This window comes from Phoenix dactylifera, chromosome 8 (assembly GCF_051530095.1).
Source record: "Phoenix dactylifera cultivar Ajwa chromosome 8, Ajwa_hap1_PhDact_Kaust_v1.1, whole genome shotgun sequence".
Classification (NCBI taxonomy): domain Eukaryota; kingdom Viridiplantae; phylum Streptophyta; class Magnoliopsida; order Arecales; family Arecaceae; genus Phoenix; species Phoenix dactylifera.
The window spans coordinates 33860036-33885000 of record NC_143197.1 but is presented as its reverse complement, the minus strand read 5'-3'; the positions used below and the strand labels follow the sequence as shown (position 1 = coordinate 33885000).

At 37.2% G+C, this 24965-nt stretch overlaps 1 protein-coding gene across 5 annotated transcripts in view; it reads left to right on the top strand.

Annotated features, from left to right (window-relative positions):
* Positions 1-615: 615 nt before the first annotated feature.
* Positions 616-24965, top strand: part of ATH9 (ABC2 homolog 9) — a 49753-nt gene continuing 25403 nt past the window's right edge. For 3 of the 5 annotated variants that reach the window (XR_016396330.1, XR_016396331.1, XM_088703800.2), the window contains exons 1-11: positions 617-911; positions 2178-2332; positions 4656-4781; positions 5031-5126; positions 5274-5374; positions 6742-6778; positions 13540-13758; positions 13848-13959; positions 17799-17890; positions 18340-18519; positions 19295-19408. Coding sequence is in view for 3 of the 5 variants with exons in the window: in XM_088703800.2 (XP_088559926.1) it covers positions 743-911; positions 2178-2332; positions 4656-4781; positions 5031-5126; positions 5274-5374; positions 6742-6778; positions 13540-13758; positions 13848-13959; positions 17799-17890; positions 18340-18519; positions 19295-19408 (1401 nt within the window). In the remaining 2 variants the exon portion in view is untranslated. Of the gene's footprint in view, positions 912-2177; positions 2333-4655; positions 4782-5030; positions 5127-5273; positions 5375-6741; positions 6779-13539; positions 13759-13847; positions 13960-17798; positions 17891-18339; positions 18520-19294; positions 19409-24523; positions 24599-24965 lie in introns of all 5 variants that reach the window. The other 2 variants (XM_088703799.2, XM_008787125.5) reach the window with 2 other exon arrangements.

The following is a 24965-nucleotide window of genomic DNA, read 5'->3' as shown; positions in this document are numbered from 1 at the left end:
AATCCTGAACCCTGAACCCTGAACCCTGAACCCCTAACCCTGAACCCTAAACCCTAAAACCCTAAACTCTAAAATCCTAAATCCTAAAACCTTAAAACCTAAAACCTAAAACCTTAAAACCTAAAACCTTAAACCCTTAAACCCATAACCCTTAAACCCTTAACCCTTAAACACTTAAACCCTTAAACACCAAATCCTTAAACCCCAAACCCTTAAACCTAAACCTTAAACCCTAAACCCTAAATCCTAAACACTAAACCCTAAAATTCTAAACCCTAAACCCTAAAACCTTAAACCCTAAACCCTAAACCCTAAAACCCTAAACCCTAAAATCTAAAACCCTAAAACCCAAATCTAAAACCTCAACCCTCAAATCTAAAACCTCAACCCTAAAACCTAAACTCTCAACCTTAAATCCTAAACCCTAAACCCTAGCGTACTTTATTTTCTTTATATTATACGTCCCTTTGGCTACATCCGGTAACCTTACGTACGATTGTTCGTATCTACCCTTGACGGTTGTCTTACCCTTCACAGCTGTCAGGTTTCCGCAGCGGACCGAGCCGGTTCTGCCTCACCTAGTTCTTGTTGTCGGCAATGGTTAGCCGACTCTTCGAGCGGCGAACCCTTCTTTAAAAGAAAGGAACGTAAGGCCTCGGCCAATAGCCGTTCCTTGTTTTCCCTCGTCTCCTTGCTCGCCGGAGCTGCGATCCCACGACGGGTGTGCCATATAAGGGCTATTATGTGGCGTGCTGGGGCGAAGGCGAAGCTGGCTGCCCTCACCCTTCTTGGCGGAGCAGGGGCCGCAGCCATCGCTACCTCTGACGATCCCTCAAGCACTTTCAAGATTTGCACTATCGTTCCCCTTCGCCTCATCCGCGACTCCGTCACTGCTGCTACCATGGCCTTCGGTTAGTCTGCTCTTCTTCTCCCTTTTCTTTTTCTTTCCTTTTCTTTTCGTATTGATTTAAACTTTAGGGTTTTCTACCTCTTTATGCCAAGTTTTGTTCCTTTTTCTTGATTTAGGTTTGAGGGTCTTCTATCCGAAACCCTTAACTTTTGGGTGCTCATCTATGACTCTGCTTCCAAACCTAAAAACTTTGGAAAATCTTCTGATCCGTAACACTTGCCTAAGATCTTTATTTCATGCACGTGAATATGGGAGCATGCCTCACACAACGCTCTTTGGTGACCTTTGGACTCCTCGAAATCCGGTTTTGAAATGAGAATTAACCTGGACAGTCAATTGGATGAGCTGAAAACTATAGCCCATTCACTTGTCAGCATTCTTGAGCTTGAAATTTATTTAGTCTTTTTGTTGCTACTCTTGAACATTTCACTCTTCTGGTTTTGATTGGGTAACAACATAACTATGATAGTGCGGGAAACATTACATTCTTCGTGACACTAACCCCCAAAACAAGAAATAATTAATAAATATAAAATAAAAAAAAGTAAAATTAGAAAATAAAGGAAAATAAAAGAAATGAGTTTCAATATGTCTTTTTGGCATAAGTACAAACATAACCCAAAACTTTCCAAAAACTTTTATAATGATCATAGAGGGCCTTTACATAGTTAAAATTTGAAAATCTTATTTTATTCAGTTAAACTGTACATTTAGTAATCTTGTAATTAATTTCAATTGTGTAGCTGTTAACAGTAATGTGACGATGCTATGATATTATTCAAATGATTGTCTTCATACAAATAACAATATTTGGCTGACATGTAATTTTTTATGTATCTGAAGTCAACAATTTCTGCCGTTTCAAATGTAGTGAGGTCTAAACGAACCCCCTCTCCTTTTTCACCAAAAGAAATAACCCCTTTTTTATAAATAATAATGTTAAGCAATGCCAATGCCAATGCCTCTTTTTTAAATGTTATAATATTTACCCTTATGAGCCCATTCCTGACCACATTCACTCTAAACATGATTTTAAAGAGTTAATATAGCCTTTTCGCTTGTACATCTGGTATAACCACATATGTTGCCTTGTGCTAGGTGAATTTTCATTGTTCACCAAAAAAATTTATCATTGAATGTGATGCCCTATGATGTTTCTTGTTAGAAATCGATGCTACTGTTTTGTTATATTTATTAAGAAAAAATGTTTGTATCACCTCTCCATATTTCATTCGTGCTCTGCCTTGCTGCCTTTTTTCCTTTTCAGACTATCAGTATTCATTATGGGGGCTTAAAGAAGGAAGTATTGAATGGTTGAGAGCCAAACATGAAGTCCATAATCGGTGCGCTTATAGGCTTCAAGAGTTATGCTTCCGTAATGGAGGAATTTACATCAAGCTTGGTCAACATATTGGTCAATTGGTATGTTTCAAATTAGACCATCTTATTCTGTACAATATAAATTTTTCTAATGCATTTCACGAAACACTGGAAAAACATGTCATCTAGTGCCACAAAATTATGAACCTCATGAAACACTGGAAGAACATGTCGCCTCGTATCACAAAATTATGAACCTTGAATTTCATTGGTCAGCAGCCAAGGAACCGGAGAAGTCAACTAGTGAAATCTCAAAAAACAAATCAATTGGATGAGGGTGCCTTCTTTCTCCCCAAATGTCATTTTGTTTGGACTGTTGGAGAGCTAAATTAAAATCTGTGCCTTTTACTGCGTAAATATCCAGTATATTCACTGAAACTTTCCGGATATGGAATGACATTGTGCAAAAAACTGAGCGATAGAGAGGGAGAATGAGAACATGTAAACTAAGAGAGCATTAACAGTACTGAAAACAATCTTATGCATAAGAGTTGAGCATAGGAAAGTTATTTATTTTTTTGGGGTTTTTATTGACTACTGTTTTACGAGTTTTAATCTGAATTAATTTTGAGATGCAATATCCATTATGTGGCTTAATGATTAAAAAGCATGGAAGTTTAAGATCAAGTATCTCATATTTTAGTTTTATATTTTGTGATATTAAAATACTCAATTTCAACAATAAATAACTAAATGTTAGGTCAATAATTGGCTTCCAATGTTCTATGTTGATATTATCCCTTCTTGACCTAAAAAATCTGGATGAAAGTTGGTAGATTATTTGATCACTCAGATTGAGGATGCTGAAATAGTAACTGGACAGATATCTGTTGATTTAGCTCCTTGTCTTAATGAGACTATAAGAAATTATCTTCCTTCAATTATATAAGCTTTCATAAGGATTAATAATTACCTAGGACATGATTCCTGTTGCCTAAAAAGAGTGCTTTTGTAACTTTTAAGACAAAAAAAATACTTCCTAGAAAATATGTGTTGGGTAACAATATCTGAAAATTGCTTCTACAAGGAGAACAAGTCAAGAAAAAGTGCTTTTAGGAGAAGCTTGAAAACCTACTTCATATCTTCTCCTTTCATGAAAAGAACTTTTTAAAGGCAGAAGCAACACCAGCATCTTGAAGAGTTTAGATCTTTTGCTTACTAGAAGTGGCTGCAGGAGCAGGAGCTGATTCATGTTTGGGTATAGGGAAGTAGGTCTCTTAAACTATTTTGAAATAGGAAAACACTTAGAAAGAGAGCGCGAGGATGAGTTTCCAAGGAAATTATGAAGCAGGTCTGCTATTTTAAATGCAAGATTCCTGCTATAAGGGTTAGATTTACCAAAGGTCCAGTTTTGCCTTTTTTTGAGGATATCACATAATCAATTTAATTGTTTATATAGGTGTGAAAAGGATACAAAAGACATATGACGTCCATATAGTGTTGCTAGAGATTCCATATGATTATTTTCTATAGTGGGTATGATGGTAGGAAGATAAAGTTGGTCTTCATTCTTGTTATATTTCCATGATCAAGGGAGTGAAAGAGGTGAATTTTTTATGAAAAAAGTAAAAACATATTAGCAAATTTGGGATTATTTTGCCAAGTAATACTCAAAAACATATTGAACAATTAAAGTGGATGAATAGAGCACTAGATTCTACTAAATTCTTCTCGGTGAATAGGAGATACTGAAAGATTTTCATGATGTTTTTGTATTTCTAGAAGTCACTACAAAGTTTCATAAAATTGTAATTTTTATGAAGTTTGGATGAACTACGGTTGCAAAATTCTCGGAGTAATCAGAAAATCGTTTTATAAATCAGATAATTTCATTAGTTTCTGGATGAGGATGAAGACCATCTTGGGTTGTTTTATATGGTATTTGCACCTTTTACACTTCTTCTTGCTCTTCGAAAGAGGTTCTTTTGATTATCTATAGGCATGGGCCTGGAGTCATACCATCCTCCCCCCACCCAAAAAACAGAAAATCCACGACCACCTTATGCGGCATTTTATAATATCCTTTTGGTGTTAGAGATATGCAGTGCCTTTATGTTTTTATGTTGTTGGCATTTTACTACAAGAATTGTACAATTATTTAGAGGAATACTTCATTTCAAATGTAGGAAATTTTCATTGAAAATTCAATTAACCGTCAATCTTGTTTCTTTAAATGGAAAAATTTACTTTTTAATAATAATATATAGTTTGTTTTTATCTTATGCTGTTAGCTTTTCACTAAAAAAATAAAAAAAGTACGATTAGTTAAGAGAAAATCTCAGTTGAAATGTAGCTATTGTTCTTTGATACTTGTTTTTATCCATTTCATTTTTATCTTTTTAATGGATACTTTACTTTTTTATAGGAATATGTAGTTCCTCGAGAATATGTACAAACAATGAGGGCCTCCATGCTGAAGAGATGTCCAGTTTCCTCTTATGATCAAGTGCGAAGTGTATTTGTGAAAGAGCTTGGGGAGCCACCAGAGAAAGTCCGTTCGGTTACATTTCCTTTTTCAAGTTTATCTTGCAAAAAATAGAGCAAAGTATATTTTTCTTTATTATCTATTTTTGCTAAAATAATGAATGTTGCTGGTAGGTATGCCTTCTTGTGCTCTTCTTTACAATTTATTTAATAGCAAAGGCCTTCTTCATTTAATATATGTGCATGTTTTAAGGCCATTCATTTCACAGTACCTATGAAGTACTCCTCTATTGATTAAACAACTATGAATGCTCAGATTTTTGCAGAATTTGATCCAGTTCCACTGGCAAGTGCTTCTCTTGCGCAAGTTCATGCTGCTAAAACTCATGATGGCGAAAAGGTTGCTGTAAAGGTTGTGAACCAAACTGTACTTTCCTGAAGTTATGAGTTATTAAACTTTGAATATTTTTTCTCCCTCTCAATATTGAGTACTGAGAGTTATCTAATATCGTAATTTGTCTTCTGAGCTATGCAAGGGCTTAATTATGTTAATGTCCAGGTTCAACACACTCACTTGACGGATACTGCCATCGCAGATATTGCCACTGTGGGTTTGGTGGTGAATTTCTTGCACTGGTTCTTTCCTGCTTTTGATTATAGGTACTGCTTCAAATGGTTATTATTGGTCCTTGTTCCATTTCAGAAATTAGAGGTTTCTGTTCGAATTTGACATATTTTCTATTTTCTTACACATCCATGTTTGCTATTCATATACCTACTTAAAACTGGTTACAAGTACATTTTTGGATCAACAAGCCTGCCATCTGAATTTTGAATGGTTCATATTCACTGGATTCGTTGTGGGCATGATTGAAACTTTTAAAATTACTTTAAATGTTATGCATGCTAGTTGATACAAAATTGGCCATGCTCCATGGATGCAACATGTAGTTTTTCAAGGCATCAGTCACTAAGAAAATGCAGTAAGATCATGCTTCTTTTGTATACCGATCACAAAATGTGTGCTCTCAAGTTCTCAGTATATACTTCTATAACTAATTTGTGTTTGCACTTGTGTGTAGGAAGCAGAATTGTCAACCTAGGTATCAATTTGCTTTGGTATCTTGATTCTACTTCTCCCCAAATTCTTAAAGCTTCCAACTCCTTGCACCAAAAATAATCTATTGCACTAATGTATCTTAAGGCAAATTCTACGTCACTTTTTGCACTATCTATAGGATGTTGCTTTGTGCCCCCTCACCCAGCTTCAACTACTTCTGGCATTCAAGCACATATCATCATCTATTGCCAAATGGCTCTTTCAAAACAGTGCTCGAGTTCAATAACTTGTGTACTATTTCTAGTTTGTGTAGTTTCAACTTGTGCTGTTCATGAAATATGCTTTGCAGTTTCTGTTATCAAACAAGTTTAGTGCAGGTTGGCCTATTGCTTCTGAATTTAACTTTCTCATGTTGGAAGCAAGATATCTCATCAATCACTTACATGAGGCACATAGATAAACTAGATTAGGTAGCATGTGAGCCAAGTGATGATGTTGAGACACCTCCAGATATGAAAAGCTATAGGCTTATATGCTGGATCCAAATAAGTTGGGTATTGGCGTTTGTGATGATGAACTTGTGTGCGCTAAATTATTATGCTTCCATCAGTACTAGTTACTATGCATATGTAACAACTTTTTTTTTGAGAGAGAAAGGAGGCCCACCTGCATTATAATTACCAATGTCCTAATGCTTGGGTGTGCACCACCCAAGAATTGAACCTAGAACCTCTGGTTGTTAAGCAGAGGGGTTTGACCATTGAGGGTAGCCCCAGTTCACGTATCTAACAACTGAAAACAAATAAAAATTGGCCCTATCATGTTTTTTCACATCTGTCTGGCCTGTCATATATTCATAATAAATCCAAGTTATCACAAGATTATGACTAGTTTATGTTTGGTAGAGATACTTATATTTGCATTGTATAACACCTTCGCACAACTAAAATTATAATTTTTTATATAGGTGGTTGGTTGATGAAATTCGGGAAAGTGCACCAAAGGCAAGTTTATTTTGATATCTACTTGATCTTTCTATACTAGGTTTTAGTGTTGGCGTATATTTGTATGCTTGCAATGAAGCATGAATGTTGTAACTCTTTATGTACTGATGGGATGCATGCATGATTTTCTTCATCATTTTTGTCTCCTTAATGTCTTAATGTCGAACAGTCTCTCTGTGCGTATATTCATATACAGATAGATGTTTATGTCTGCATTCAGGTGACCTTTTTCCTAATGATTATTTTTTTTAATTGTTGTGATGATGCTTACTCTCTTCTCCCTTGTGCTCTGAGCTTTGTTTTGTGTACTGACTGCAGCTATCATTTTAACGAGGACATAGTTCAAAATGTTTGTATTTGGCTGACATCTAATGTGTCCTTTGACAACACATCGTTTTTAGAAGAATATAAATTACTTTTCATTTTACTCTAGAAAGCTGGACATGGTACTTTGGTAATTGTGGTTGTTATTATAGCAGTGTGCTTCTTTCTGTTTGCACTGAAGTTGAAATTGTGATGTAAGACTAATTATGGTTGGCCTACAGAGGCATAGATGGACCTAAGGAATTAGGCAAGGGTTTAGGTCAAGAAATCTCCCTGTTGTTCCGTTACAGAGAAAGATGTTTTTTTTGAAGATTGTAAAATTCAGACCTGCCAAAAAATTATCCTAATCTCAATTTCCTTTATCTGATCTTTATGCTGATATGTTTTCCATCACTCTGGATGAATATGCTACTGTGTCTCCTCCTATTCAATGGTCTGATGGTGTTGCTCATTTGCATCTTTTCTTTTGAAGGGCAATTGGTGATTACTTAATTTTGGAATGCTCTCTGATTTGTTATCTTCTCTTTCACAATTCAACCCTTCTTCATCTGGATAAAGCTCATTAGAGATGGTCTTATGATGGATCTTTCACTGTCAATTCGTACTACAGATTTCTAAACTTTGATAGTCTGGTCAAGAAGGAATTCTCTCCGAATTAGACATCTGTTATTTCTCTTAAGGTTAAAAATTTCAACTGGCTGGCTGTTAATGATAAATTATGGATTGCTGAGAATCCCTTGAAAAGGCACTAGCAATTTTTGTCTAATTGTGATCTCTGCAATGCCTGAGGAAAATGGGGTTCACTAGTTCTCTAGGTGCCACTATACTAGAGGATTGTTGAAATTCTTTAAAAACAGGTTATCTATAAAAGGTTTGCCTTGTTCGCTATCTTCTACTTGGAAATCTTGGAGAAATTCTAGAATTGAAAAGTTCCTCAGTAGGGTGAAAACAGATGAATATGGATATTCATATATCCATATTTGTATCCATATTGTTTCAGACTTTCAGCTAATATAAGTGTAGATACAAATATTAAACGGATACAGATATGAAGTGGATATTAAGTGTATTCATATTTGTTTTAAACAGATACAGATACAAGTTGAATATTAGTTATTTTCATATTTTTCTATCCGAATATGGATATAAGTCAGATTTTTTTCTGGATATAAATCGGATCTTGAGTGGAATTCAATAATGAAAACTAACATAAGTGACCGCATATGATGAGAATAAACCTGCATTATCTATCTAGATCGCACACAATGCATGGGTATAGTTACTAAGCCCTCATGGAGACCGACCTGATCAAGGGTTCAAGTCACTAGTCTAATTGGATTTGCATTAAAATAAAATATTAATTTTCTACCTATGTAACTTTGGTAAATTTAATAATGATATTAGTAACGTAAAAATGTTAATATATTTTATAAATTTTCTACATCAATCATTACTCTTTAACTGCAACAAATATAAAAGATAATCATGAATTATCTATTTCTTGAGAGCTTGTAAATAAAATATATGTATAAATAATAAAATGATATATATTCATTCTTTCATTTTTATCAAAGGAAAGGATTGATAGTTATAAAAATAATTAATTATTAAATAGAAAGTATCATCCTAATAACTCTATTTAATGATAGGACTGAGGTTTAAATAAGTAAAATAAACCATAACTGCATAACAGAATTGAATGTTGTAGCCTGGTGGTTCAGTGTTTCTTATCCAAAACAGGCCACAAGTACAGTTCTACACATGGAAACAAAATTATTTTGGGACAATATTTTTTTGGAATTTACCAGATATCTAGATCTGGATTCAGAAAATTTTTGGAATTTGAATCAAGTTTTAGATCTGGCATGATTTATTGGTAGGTATCGGGGTCCAATTGGATGCTAGAATTTGTATCTGAATCCAATCCAAATTGAGTATGGTTGGAAATTATCCAACCTGTTTTCAGCCCTATTCTTGGACTCATTACCTTACTGTTTTGGCTCTCTGGTGATTTGCTTGGAGAGGAAGGAATTGGCAATTTTTTTGTCAGTGTCATCAACTGGAGACTTAATCAAGGATGTTGAGTGCTATCAACTTGAGTGGTATCAAAAGACCAAGATATTTCAATTTCTTGCTTTCTTAATTTAGTTTTGACTCTTGGATTGCTTATATTCATTTCAGTACCCATGAAATGAATTGATGGTCCCTGCCATCCTCTCTTTCAAAAGGCCAAAAATTTCTGCTTTAGGTCTTCAGGTGAGTTGTAGGTTCAAAGAAGAGTTTTTAAAGAAAACAACATACTAGTTCTATAACAGAAATTGGGATCACAGATTTTATGTTTCTGTATGAAACAAAATTTGTGAAGCAAGGGAGGGAGGGATGAGAATGAAAGAGAGAAGAAGGGTCAAGCCTGACCTAAAGCAATCCTTTCTTTCATTCAACAGCCACATACGATGCTTTCACCCAGCGCCAGATAGTCTCTTCTATACTCTTGATGACCTCTCTTACAAGCAAACTAGGATTCTTCAAATTGGAAAGTACCTAGAGAAATCAGCTACCACCTATTCATTTCACTCCAATTAAAATCCCTAGAACCATGCTTTAAATTTTATCTAAGATATTCTCGCTGGACACTACTGAAACCTAACTAAAACTCCTAAATTTAAAGTCATGTATGCTGTTCACTTTTTACAGTATTGTGGCATGAACAGTGCCAAACAGTAGATTCGTTTTCTTACAAAGAAACACTTAAATTAATTATTAAATATTAAAACAATTCAAAACAGTTGTCTTTTTTTTTGACATCTTGACCTACAAATAGCATCCAGTCACAACATATGCCATGGATATGGACCCAAAGAAATGCTCCGGCATCATTTGTTTCTGTTATGCTTATCTAGTTCTCAAGATCATATCCCTCAAAATTTTGATCGACCATTCTGAGTCTTGAACATTGAATGATAGAGGCCTATGTAGAACTTTCTCCCTATCACTTCACTAATCATTTGTTGTGGTGCCCGACAATTGGTAACTATGAATCTTTTGATAACTTGATTGATAGTGTTTACCAAGGAAACTGCAGAATTAGCAAGGATCGTATCTTCAAAGTGCTTTGATACAGTTATAGCTCTTAATTGGTGTTGCTTTCATCAATTAGAAATTCCTTTAAAATTGTTTCTTTAGAACCTTCAATCTTCTTAACCAGATTTTTTAAGCTGGTGCATCTTCAATCTTGGCATCTAAATTTGAAGGATGAGCACTTGCATGATTTTCAATGTATAAATCCTCGCTTTCAGCTGAAACATTCTCACTGCCATAAGATGGGCCTTCATCTGCATCAGTGCACTGTCGAATGCCTAAGGTTGTAGCACATGCTTGCAACATAGCTTGGATGTGAGATGATTTTTGATAGATGTCATATCATCATGCATGTGGTGAAAACCTTCTTCTCATATTTGATATGCTGGGGAGAGCATCAGTCTTGGAACTTAATTTTTAATCCAAAAACATGGTGGAGAGAGAAAAAAATAAAGATGGAAAGAAAGGCAGAGAAAGGTAGGGTCCATCAGTTCTAACACCAAAATTTATGTAGGATAGATTAAGGATGGCCCTTGTTCTACATATAATTCAAATGTATATTCCTAGTGGTCATATCCCGAGGAATATTCTCTTACGTAGCATCCATCTTTATATGGTACATTCCAAAGCCACAGTATGGTACTCCAATTAAAAATTGAATTTAAAAATCCTTCCGAACTTGATCCAAGATAAGCTTGGAACTCCAGCACCTTCTGACCCTCCTTATAACCTAGTTCATGAGAAATGTCCAATAGCTTGGTGTGTAAAAGGTAGTATTGAAAATTCATCATGGGACCCAGTAATTTAAGGTCATGAGAAATATCCAATATCTTGGTATGTGCACAGTGGTCTTGAAGATTCAGCATGGTAGAAGCAAAAGAAGAAAACACAAAATGGGAGAGAAAAATTCAAACCTAGTCTGTAGCACTCATCCTTTTTCGTTCTCCTCTTATTCTTTTGCTTTTCTTCTCCTTTTGCTGAAACTTGCAGTTCCCTATTTTTCCCTTTTCCTCTAGAATTGTGCATAGTTCTAAAGTCATATCAGCATTACTTGTTTTGCTAAGACATCATACTTGGATGGAGATGTAATGCATTGAGTCATGACAAATGGAACTCAATTATCGGTGTTTTATTATGCTAAAAATGCTAAACAACAAGATGCATGCTTGCTGGTCATAACCATCAATATGGGCATAGATGGTGATTAGCCCATAATCGATTAGGTGGTCTTTTCTATTTTAGCTAAAACCAAGAAAACACCTCTTTTGAACCCACAAAGCAGCTCTAATAAAAGCACTGCAGTCACTAAAAATTTCAACAATTATAGGAAGATGAGATCTTACCTAAAGCCTCTATATCCCAATCATATTTAGTGATAACCAAGAAATCGGGGAAGGGGGCAAAGGATTTGATTATTTTCCATCGTATATGGTGAAATTCAAAATTCAATGAACCCCCTGTCTCTGTCCATTATGTTGTCCATAAATCTTTCTTGCACCTCATCTTCATCTTTGTTTTTGCTAAACATGTATTTCATATAGTCAGTTTTTATTCTGCGGATATTTAAGCCCTTACCCTCAATGCATGTTAAAATTTAATGTTTTTTTAATATCAATTGTTGTGGTTCAAATTTGGCCCGAGGGTGACCATGCTGGGAGAGTCGAGGGAGCTGTCGGAATGTTGAGGAAGAAGATGCGACGGTGTACTTGCACAAAGCCTCACCGGTGATTCCGGTGAGGACCCTCCGGCGCTCAAGTTAGGGTGGGTCTTAGTTGGTCCAAAGGTTCCTGTAGTGTTACTTGATAGGGCTATATATAGTCCTTGGAGAGGTGTCCAGGTGGCGGAGGTATAGCCCGTCCTCATTATGGGAGGAGATGGATTTTGGACAGATGGCGCGTAGCTAGAGCTTGCTTGAGGCGCACAACGTAGGCCGTTCCGGTGAACGGTAAGACGTCGATAGGTGTGACGGGGTATAGCTGGAGCAGCATGGCGTCGTCCTTGATTGTCGTTGGCCAGCAAGCAGAGCATAGTGCGGTGATGTTGTAATGTACGGCCACGTAGGCGGACGTGGGCATGCACGTGGATGTGGTCGTGGGCGAAGTCGAGCTCGATGAGGGGTCGCATCGTGCATTCGGTGAGGTCGTTTTGGCGGGTGCTGAGGTTGACCTAGCTTCCCCGATTCCGAGGTTTTGCTCGGTAGGGCGCCCCGAGCTCAAGGGTCGGGGCGCATTGTCGAATATTAAGGGCGCCCCGAGCTCAAGTCGGGGCGTAGCGACGAATATTAAAGCGCCCCGAGCTCGGTCGGAGCGTGTTGGCGAATATGAGGGCGCCCCGACCTCGGTCGGGGCGCGTCGGCGAATAGTCCCGCAGTCGAAGGATCTCTTTGGCTCACATCTGACTCAGCAGGGCGTTCCGAGCTCGGGCTCGGGACGTCATTACAGGCATTAGAAGTTACGACAGGTCGTAGTAGCGAAGAGATTCGGCCGAGGTCAACTGAGCCTTCGGCGGAGTCTGAAATCGGGCCGGTTCTGAGCAGGGTTGTGGTCCTGCCCGGTCAGTGTTGTGGAATGATCCCCTACCTTGAGCAGGACGATCCATTTTGCCCCCCATCATCAATCAACACCATCTCGTGAGTTCCTTTTATGGCACATGCATGCATGTTTCTTAATTCTTATAAGGTAGTAAAAAGAAGGCTATTATACAAATTTGTGGTTCTATACAATGGAAACATGTCTATAATGAAGATTAATTTTCCTCATTTGGGACTTAATTCTTTGTTACTGAGAACATATGATGCCCAGGTGGATTTGCAAGGTTTCTTCAACAAAGGTGACTTAGGGAAGGTTTGTAATAAATTATGAAATTTGTTTATTAAGTTCAACTATCGATCAATGATTTTCAATGTTTCTAACATAAATTCATGAAACATTCTGGTTAAGTTTTCTTTGTGAAAAGGCATTTAGTTCATGGTATATAAACGATGATCGCTCCCTTATTCCATGTGTGTTTGCGGTACACATGGTGTTCATGGCTAATGTCCTTCTTTGTTAAGTCATATGTGCCTCAAGCAATGTGTCATTCATCGCTTAGGTACAAAGTGTACATATTCATATTACTTATATAATCAAACCCATGGATGATTGTTATTGAATGTTGTGACTTTGCTAATTTTTCTTGACTAGGTGTAGATCACATTCCTCTGTATGGTTTAATTAGTTATGGTATCTTTATCATTATTTAGAGTAATAACACACTTGCTTTTTTTTGTAATATCTGTACCTAATGCAGCTCATGATCTTGATCAAGTACTATGGAGCTACTAAGGACATTTTTTGATCAGTTGCTATCATGATTGTCAGGAATTAGATTTCTTGTTTGAGGCTAGGAACAGTGAAAAATGTTTGGATAACTTCAGGAGGTTATCCCCTCATATGGCAGACAGCATTTATGCCCCTAAGGTTTATTGGAATCTGAGTACTTCTAGACTTTTGACGATGGAATTTATGGATGCTGCGGAGATAACTGATGTTAGTGCTATGCAAAAACTTGGAATTCAACCTATTGATGTTTCAAAATTAGTAAGTCTTTCTTATAATCTGTATATTTTATTTGTTATTGTTGGAAAATATTCTATATCTAATGTTATTCCCATCCATAAACTGTGCAGGTCAGCCAAGCTTTTGCAGAGATGACTTTTAAGCATGGATTTGTTCACTGTGACCCACATGCTGCCAACATGATGGTTCGGCCTTTGCCATCCAGCAAATGGAATTGTTTTGGTGAGAAGCTTGCTCTTCACTGAGCTCTTGACCTTAGAATTAGGAAGCGCCAATGAAAATAAAATGTCGATATTTCATATTCATGACTCTAAAGGTCACAAATGGAGCTAGTTTAGAATCTCCTTTCTCAAATATAAGGAATAATATTGTTCATATATGCTTCTCTGACTGAAATTCTTTTCTCCTGAACTGATATACACTTTTTCTACAATTTGGCTAAGTACAATTGCTTGAAGATTGTGGAATGTCAGCTTTTGATGAAATATGCTTACAAAGTTTTTAGGAATATATCTTCTGATTGTATAAATTTTATTTTCAAAAAAGGGAATATATCTTCTGATTGTATAAATATCATATATGTGTTATTCTGTTGCATATTAAGTGTATTGCTTAAATCTGTGTACTGGTTCTAGATTAACCTTGCTTTCTAAGTCATGAACTTAATTGCTTTCAATGCCTTCCTCCAGATTCTGCTCCTGCTTGAAATCTTTGTTGTTTAACTTATATTGGCTCCCTTATTTCTGTGCATTTTTGGGTTGCTTCACATGTTGGATATCAAGGACACCTGGAATTTTCGACTCCAATTTTGTGACTTAGTTCTTCATTTTGTCCTAAACCTAGGATTCTTTCTCCTAGTCATTATTTGGCCATTTTAGCAAAATATGTTGTTTTTTGACAATACTTTAAGTAACTTCTCTGATAATTTGTCATGCATAGTATCCAAACTATGGTCGGCTGAACCGGTCGGAACCGACCGGTTCACCTGTATCGTACTGGTACCGGCATGGTCTGCCGTACCGGTCGGTACGGGCCAGTACCGGCCGGTACATACCGGTACCGAACCCTACCGGTACGGTACAGCTACATATTTCGGTACCGAACCGTACCGGCCCGTACCGACCGGTACCGACGCGTACCGGCCCGTACCGACTCGGTACCGGCCCGTACCGAACCGGTACCGGCCCGAACCGATCAGTCCGTACCGGCTCCAATTTTTTTTTGGTTTTTAGCCCCATCGGTACAGTACCGGTTCGGCTCGGTTTGGTTCGGCACCGTACCGGTACCGATGCCCACCGGTACGTCGGTATTGTCGGTACCGCGTACCTTGGGTACCGGTCTCCACTGGTATTGTACAGCAGTGGAATTCGGTTCCGACCATGGTTCCTTGCCCGTACCGGTGCGAACCGGTGCGGTTCGCACCGGTACAAGCCCGGTACCAGTTCGCACCGGTACTCACGGGGAAGAAGGGGGGAAGAGAGGAGAAGAAAGGAGGAGAAAGGGGAAGAAGACCTCTCTTGCGCTACCGGGCCTCTTTCTTCCTTCCGAGCACCTTGCGGGGAAGAAGATCTTCCTTGCTCGCAGGAGAAGGGGAAAGAGAGGAGGAGAGAGGGAAGAAGAGAGGAGGAACTCAGGAAGAAGAAGAGGAGAAGGACAAAAAAAGAAAAGCAAAAAAAAGAGAGAGGCCACGTGGATCGCGCCCGCCCGCGGGGGCGCTGGCGCGAGTGGGAAACGCATCCCCCGACTCGTGCTAGTGCGCATTCCATGCGGCGGGGCAGCGAGCCCACGCGCTATCCTGCGTGGGCTTTTAATGCGGCAGAGTAGCATTAAATGCCACTCTGCAGCATACCACGGACGCGCGCGCATCCGTGCGTTTGTTTTTTTTTTTCAAAACCGGTTCAGTACCGGTCTTCACCGGTACGTCGGTTCGGTCGGTTCCGCATACCTTGATCCAAACCTAAATATTTTTTAATTGCTTTATCAGATATGTTGAAGGTTGCTACCTAGAAAATCAACATTTTCTAAGTTAAATTTCTTACAAAAAGCATTGTTGTGGCACTTCATTTGATAAGGCCCAAAAATATCATAAAGGAGCACTGTATTTAGAAAGCTGAATTTCTCAAATCCTGTTAAATTCCTTGACCAAGCTATGCTGGTGCTTGTCCTGCTGTTTGATCCCCTTCACTGATGCATGTGTTCATTTAATATTAAAGTACCATATTTTTCAAATTTACTTACCTCAAGCAATTTTTTGGTATAATGGGAGAAAACTCTTTTTTGGACATACTGAATGGAAGTAGAAAGTGTTTTTCGGTACTATTCAGGGACTGGATTGTGCAGAACTATGTCATCCCACCTGTACCATAAAGCTTTTCACGGATCACTTAATCCATATTCTCTGTGGGACTTCTGTTATTATTCTTTAGTCCCTTTTGATATTATGCCATCTAAATTTCCGTGGCTATTATGGGTGTATAGCAGTTGTTCATATATGCTCACCGAGGATTTTTATTTTCCATGGGAACTACCTGACAAGTACTTGCATGACAAGCATAATTGGCATGCATGTAAATATCCATGCATAGCTCACCAAAAGAAATCCATGTATATAATTTTCACCAAGGCCAAACATAAAACGTTCATATGCCACGTATTTGACACTGGCTATATAGATTTTACCTTTAATTTCAAACAAAGCTTGGTCCTCCAGAGCAGTAAACTTCTTCAAGTCTATTTCAATATTTCAATCAGATTCTTCTTTTATCTCCTCTCCCTTAACCCTTTAACCATCTCCACGGGAAACTGTTTCATTTCAGCATACTCGTGCCAGTTAGACATCAGCCACTTACGAATTTCTTATCATATCCTTCTTGATTTACCACAGATTGTGCTTTTTTTTTCCTGCTAATAATAAACCTCAAAATTTTTGTTATGACAGTGCCAAGGATTGAAGTCTCTAAGGGGGCAGGATGCATGTAGCCCGTCTCGACTTGTTCCACATAGAAAGCAGAATACAAGACATCCTTATGACCCCAATTTGGCTCTGCAAAGGATGCCCTGACCATCCTGCTGTGGTCCTGCCCTGGAAACAGCAGGACCATGGGCGAGACATGCATGGGATGTGGTGTCCCACTAAAGCTAAGATGGCCCTTTTTTCCAAATTAAAGTGGGACTAGGTCCCACATCTCACATGTTCAATGAGGCCACAGGAATCGGTTTAGGCCCCAAACTAAGAGAAAGAGGAGATGAGAGAGGAATGGATTGAGAGAACTGTCATGGTGCCCAAATCCAGGATTTTGACAAAGGTTGGACTTGACAAGGGAAGCTTGTACTTAGTATGAGCAGCCTCTATTTTTGCCATTAATTTAGCCAAGAATTAAGAAAAATGGAGAAAATCAAGCCTGATATTTTCTATTTGGCATGAAATTTGTGATATGTTATATTGTAAGGGCATATACAAGCACCATAGACATTCCGCATGGGATTAGCAATGAGTTTGATATGTTTAACATATGGATTTATTTTGTGACATATTGAAACATGATTTATTAAGCAGTATTCAATTAATTATATTAACATTTTTGACACATTTGTTTAATAATCAAGGCCAGGAATCATGTAGGCACCATTTAAGTTGAGCATATATCTCAATAGCTAGTTTGTTTAGTTAAATATATTGAAGATTATTGTAAAATTTTAACAATAAAAATTATTAAAGATAGAAAAATACATGCAAGTAGATAAATAGAGCCTTTGACCTTAAAGTACGCTAAATAGGGTCAATTTATCAAAAAAACATTATTTTTTAAGTCCAAATACATTTAAGAAACAAATAAAACAATAAAGATTATATGAAAAATTGAAAATTATGAAAAGGGCATCCCAACAAAGTAACCGGACATCCCACTATCCTTAGTTTCGCGATGAAGGGGAATGCGGCACATTCCATTCCATGAAAAAACAGAGATGACCGTCCCACAAGATTTAAATACTTGATTTGCATGAATAGTTTTTTGTAGAGCATCCACTTCTAACCAACTATTTTCTTATTTCATATGCAGGCAAAAGAAAGCCACAATTAATATTGCTCGATCATGGTCTTTACAAAGAACTTGATTTCGAAACTAAGACAAATTATGCTGCACTCTGGAAGGCATGTTCTACTCCTGATTCCTAAAGTTGTTTTCATTCTCTTAGGTTTTAAGTTCTTGTTTTTGTTCTCCTCCAATGTTTGCAGTGCTGGTACATGCTGGTCCATAATGGACCAGTACTAGCACCTAGCATGGATGGCACAACATCCATTAATTCTTCTTTTAAATATTTGTAATTGAAAATGGTTTTAAGTCTTTTCAGTTTATGTACTTCTGCACTGCATGACTTAAATTCTTTTAGGCTTTGAGTTCATAATATTAGTACCTTCCTTCAAGGTCTCGAGTGCCAGGTTAATACCAGCACCTAGCATGGATTGGCACAACACCCGTTATTTCTTTTTTAAAAAAATGTTTTTTAAGTCTTGTTTTAACTTAAGCACGGTATGGCTTATGCCATGTCAGTCCATTCATCCACCAATACTGGCACTTAAATCCTTGCCCTTCTTTGCAGGCTCTAATTTTTGCTGATGTTAATGCAATTAAGGAAAATAGTGTAAAACTGGGTGCTGGTGAGGATCTGTATGCACTGTTTGCTGGAGTACTTACAATGAGGCCATGGAGTAGGGTCATTGATCCATCTGTGGATCATTTAGTTCTAGAAGGGAAGGATAGTGATCGTTCAGAGCTCCAGGTAACTTTATACATTTATCTAGTATATTTGATATGTACACAGGATTCTGTTGACTGTTTTTGAAGCCACTTGCAGTTTTAATAGTCATTAATGTTGTGAACTTTTTATGAGTTAAACATAGTCTTGCCTCTTGAAACTTGAGACCAATTTATTTATTGCTTAACGTACTTCTCCCGAAATTTGTGCAATCTTCTAGCAATTGTTCGCCATTATGGATATATATGCTTCTGACGAAAAGTCACTTGGTTATAAGTTATGACACCATTTACTCTATCCTTTGGAAATTTCTTGCTTATTTGCTGTCTGCTCCATCCTGTATTCTTATTTTCCATCTTATCAAGTGTATCTTTAACTCAACTGTCTTGTCACTCTCATTCACTACCATCAGATAAAAGCTATTATTATTGTGATCTAGATGATTATGTTGCCATCATCGTATGATTGATTGCTCTCAGATGTGTTCATAACACATCTGGACTTTCTATTCTCTCACTATTAACACAAATATAAATATCTTTTTACATCATTAGCCCCATTTAGCTGATAATTAGAGATATGTATTCTCATTCCTTAATTGCAGAAATTTTTTAGGTCTTTCTCAACTATATTATAGTTTTGTATCATGTCTTGCCGATGTTGTCCATGCCACTTTAGTAATATCTTTTTTTCAGTTTTTTGAAGCATAACCTACATTTGTTTTTTGTCCCAAAAGATTTATAGTTATTGATGTTCTTTTTTTCCCTATGCCTTGACATCTCTTCTTTTTTCTTTTTAGATGTATGCTTCCCAGTACTTTTCTCAGATCTCGGAACTGCTTAGGAGACTTCCACGTGTAATTCTATTGATGCTAAAAACAAATGACTGTATACGAGCTGTGACCCATGCCCTGGTAAGCAATAACCATTCTTCCAAGAGTGTTGTAAGAATATCTATTTCCGGCTGAGTTATGGATTTTTAAATCTATATACCATTTCCAAGTTTGCAGTCGTTACTTTCAGTTTTTCCTGCTGAAGCTACTTTCTAGTACTCTTAAAATTGTCTGATTTTTGGCTATATCCATGCTTATATTGCCACACAATGCTACCAGTACACTTCACATTGGAGGTTTGTTGACATGTTGTGCATTTGGACTCTTGGGACACTTACTTGACACTTCAAGTTATCAATCACAATGTCATCATCATTATATGCATATTTCCTCATGTTAGATGTCAAATCTATCGCATCATTTAGTTAAGGTTTTATGAATTTTATAGATTGTGTGCCTTGTGTCTGATTTCTTTAAGGTTCCTGTGTCAGGTCTTCTAGATGACTGAATGCTTAACATCCATATCACACGTTGCAGACATGTCAATGTTCTCATGTTCTCCTGTCTGCCCAAAGTCTCTTTTGTCTTGTACTATATTCCATATAACTTAGACAAACTTATTTTTCTTTAATTCACTGTCTTTCATCCTCTTTAACCTATATGTGTCTAAGTTCTCACAATTTAAAAGCCAAGCCTTTGCTTGTATTATTTGCTTTAGTTATCTTTACATTTGGGAAAAACAGAGGGTTAGCACTAGTCAATAGGAGGGAAGATACCCTATTGCTGCAATTTAAGCTCATGCATTAAGGACTAATGATGGGGATGAAAGACTTTAGTTCAGAATTTTTTAGTACTTTCGGAACTTTTATTTGAATTTTTTAAAAATAGGTTTTAGGGTGCTGTTTTAAGCGAATTTGGTGTTTTAAGAGTCCTATCTTGAGTTGGACACGTCATGAAATAATTAAGATTTGATTTTTAAATTTTTAGGTTACTTTCTATATAAAATTTTGTGGTATTCAAATTTTCTTGTTAGGAAAAATTTTGAGGATTAGCTACTTGACTATTAAAAGTCCTAGTGTACTTGTAATGGGCCTTATGGCTGGCCATTAGAAGCATGATAAGTGAAATTATTGAATCGAGTGATTTCTGATCGGCCAGGTTATTCCTATTTCTGTATTGCTTCTCTATTATATTTACTTTCCTCTCATCTAATATCAATTATTGATCTCCTTCTTTAGCTTTCTTGTATATCATCTATTTTCTGTTAAGAAAAAGGTCTGCATATCTGTTTGCCGAATGCCATTTATAGGTCAACTACAGACGTTTTTGTATAGCCCGAAAGCATTAAAATACTGCTTCTTATATCTTTGCCCATCACCAAAACCCTAGAACAGGTCTATTTGACCTTTTGTCTGTCCATAATTTCAAAATTTATCACTGTTTGCCTGATCCACCGGTTTAGGGCAGCAAATAACCAAATTAAACCTTTTCCTCATTCAGTTTTTTCTCTAGGTTGCCCTACACAATAGGTCGTCACCATTGGTCTTGCATCAATTTGGTCAGAGCTAAGGGTTCTATTCTTTTCTTCCTTTCTTTTCCTTGGTCTTCTTTCTGTCCTTATTTCTTTCCCCTTACCACCATGCTATGAAATGAGGACTCAGGTCCAAGATCGATGCTTTCCAAGTTTCCATCATCTTATCAAACATGAGAAGGTGTTTGGAAAGATACATGATGATATGACATCTATCAGAGATGATCTTGCATCAATTAAAGCTTTGCTGCAAGCATAGCTATAGTCCAAGGTGTTGGACAGTGCATAAATGTAATTTCATCGTCTCTGACCCCTAATTATCAGTTTCTAAAAGATTATTCTAATGCAATCACGAGTCCAACAATATAAAGAACCAAAAATCAAAACTGTTGTTGACAAAGAACTATCTGACAAAAATCCCAGGATCAAAGATCAGTCCAAATCCTACATGCATCAACTCTTCACATCAAGAGACTATAGTTGATTATGAACATAGAGCATCCGACCGAGAGGAGTCAAGGCCCCAACATACAGTTTTGAAGCGACTACCAAATCACGAAGGCATGGATGGCATCAAGGAATGTAGTTGTATCAAAACACTTTGAAGATCTATTCCTTGGTGATTTTGTAGATTCATTAGCGGATGCTATCAATTGGATGATCAAATGATTATGGTTACAACTGTTGTACATGGTTACCAAAGAAATTTCTCAACAGATTTCCTAAACTTCAGTTCATAGCTTCAGTCTGACCGTCTATCTAGAAATGACTATCTAAACTGAATTGGAGTTGAGTACCCATCTTCCACCATAAGGTTCACCAAAGATTACTTATAAACTTCATGTCCCTATCAGATGTAATCATCTTAGGAAAACCATGAAGGTGCATGATCTCACAGAAGTAGAGTTCAGCAATGTGAGAGGTGTCATGCGTCTTCAAGCAGGGCACAAAGTGAGTCGTCTTGGAGAATCGATCACCATGACTAAATCCTTGTTATGTTGAGTCTTAGGTAAGTTCATAACAAAATCCACGCTCACATCTTCCCACGACGCCTTTGAAACCGGCAATGACAAGTAGAGTCTGATATTCTGTCCTCCTAGCTTGGTAATGTGGAAAAATCGACACCGTTCAACATGACACATTATATCCTTTTCTATCCTTGAACAATTGAAATTTTTTTTAACAAACACCACTATCTTATCTCGTCCAAAGTATCCAGCAAGTCCACCATCATGGGCTTCAAAGATAATAGTCTGTTGCAATGAACATTGAGGCACGCACAACTGGTTTCCTTAAACAGAAATCCTTCTTGGAGATAAAATTGCCGATATGAACCTTCAGCACTAGGCTTCCAAATCCTCCCAAGATCTAGATCTTTCTCGTACAATTTCTTGACAACTTCAAATCTGACAACTTTGAGCTGCATAGTGGAAAGGAGTGCATGTCGCCGACTCGAAGCAACCACTACACATCCCAAACAACATGACGCCGGCTAAGTATTCCTTCATAGATTGGCCGTTGTGCCATTCCAATGTTGTATTGCACAAATTGATGATCAAAAGGCCTGCCACGTTCTTTCGTCCAATGTGTTCTCCTTTATCTTTGATTGCTGCTGCATCAATTAAATTTCTTATGCTACCTCAAATTAAGTCCAGGATGAAAGCATCATTCATATTTTATTCATAATTTGGCTTTTCTGGTGATATTTGTGTTAAGTATTCATATTCATCATACCCAACTGATTCGATCGGAAAGAAGAAAGATTTTCTTCAACCCGCTCAACTCGAATCTCTCAGAAGATAACTAGAAGAAGATAGAAGAATTTTGAAAGTAGGGCTTTAAGTCCTCTTTTCTTTTATCAATGATTAAAAAATAAGGTACATAGCCTCTATTTATAATGTGAGGTCCGTCCTAAGACAATTTGGATCAGATTCCCCTTTCTAAACCTAGCAGGACTCTTTTTCCTAAAATAGACATCCTCCTGAAGTCTGGCCTGCGATTCGGCTTTCCGATGTAGCGTTCCTGAACCCTGTCCAGCCCCGCTCGTAGTGGTCAAAGTGATCCGCATCGAGTCTGAAGATTTTCCTGGATCACCAACTACCGGAACTTTGATTTCATATAAACAAATTGACAAACATAAGTTATCTCAAAGATAAACTGTTTTTCTTTTTGACGATTTTTTTATTTTATTTCATTTTCTAAGTCTAGTTTGATAGGATGTTGTAAAATTTAAAACACGACAAGAATAGATACAGAATTTGAGGCTAGAAGATAGAGCTTTAGGAGTCTAGATAACAGCTTAATTGTGGGGGGAAGTTCACGGAAGGGAAACAAACAAAGATGCCAATTTGAATGAAAAGTGAATTTCCTCTTGCAGCCAGTAGAAATGAAATTCAAAGCCAATTGTTTTATGCGTCTATGGCTAGTAAGAAGGCCTGTAATGGTATGAGAGTTTTGAAAGATGAAGGGGATAACCTAAAAATCCATTTTAGTTCCCACCCTGAAAAAGTTAGATTACTGTCAATCACTATCCTTTTGGTCAGTTGAGCCCAGCAAGGAAATATGCAGTGATTAAGCGAACAAGGCCAGAGTAGTAAGCAAAGATGCTGCTGCTCCCTTGAGAGCATGGCATTTTAAACCCATGCATGTGATCTCCATCAGTCTGCCCTACAACTAACTAGGCTATATAGTAATCAGGTTTTAGATGGGGCTACCATCTGGTTTAATTTTATTGTGTTTAATTTTATTGTGTTTTTGGATTTATAATTAGAATGATCTTTTGGAGGATTAAAAGGTTTAGCTGTAGGATTTTTTGGGATATCTCAAGGTTACTTACTATAAGTATTTTGGGTAACTTTTTCTGAGGATTTAAATTGTTCAAATAGCATACAAATTTAAACTGTTGATGAATTGCATGGGCTAATGCTGTGCTAGGGTTTCCAAACCTAATCACTCTCTCCCCTTTTGATTCATCTGTGCCTTTGCTCTTTTCCTATTTTCTGATTCCATCATTTAGAACTCGAAACAGGCATGGCATCTACTTTTGCTACTTGTACTTCATCTTGTTCTTCTCTTTCTCCTACTATTTCCTCCTTTTCACTCATTATCTTCCTTTAGGACGATATATCAGTATGACCAGACCATGTTATGGATCAGATCTGAACAAACTTAGAGCAAAACCATGTTTACTTTTTCTACCTTTTTGTGAAGAAAATCTTCCATTCTTCCCTCCCTCCAGTCCGTTTATTTACATTTTTATTGCTTGGGGAAATAAAAGAGTTGTCGAATGATCACGGGCATTTTTCTTCACAGCAACTGCACGTGCAACCTTAGTTGAACCAAATCTGCTGTATCCATGATGTCTTACTGTCTGAAAGGTCTAAGACTGAAATTCCATCTAAGAAAATATTCCTGTCGTGTTCTTATTAAAAGCTTCCATCTATCTTTTTGCAAGTTTTCAATTCATGGACCGCCTTTCAGCGTTAAAGGTAGTTCTGTTAGGTAATTACTTTCGCTGCCATATTGTTTGAGATCGTCCATATTTGTTGGGAAACTATGTATTGCATGCAGGTGTACTAACTTCAGTATGTATTGATGTATAATTATCTATTACACATGTAATAAAGAAAGAGTGAGAATTGACAATTTATATTTGCATGTATTAGATTGCATACCCCAAGGACAGCATTTCTTTAGTTTGCAACGTAAAAGCTGTCATTCAGTTGTAACTGAGTTGGCTGGTAAGCTTTTTTCTCTCAACAAGATGCTGTTTCTATCAATATTGTTTTATCAAAAACAACCATTTGAGTTGCATTGTCTGCCATGTACCAACCATCCATGCTCATGATTTGTTGTGATTTAGGTCACAACCTTAATTCAAATTGGAGCCAGTTCCTAGGATACAAAGCTTCTAAATTGCTTGCCTGGTCATCTAGGGGAAAACAGTCCTCCATATTTATATAGCTAGCTATTGCTTGATGGCATTGCTGTATCCAAGCTTCTAAATTGCTTGCTTACATGGTCATCTGGGAGAATTTAGTTGTTCATTCTTCTTCTAAATAAACAGTACATATTTATATAGCTAGTCATTGCTTGATGAACATTGCT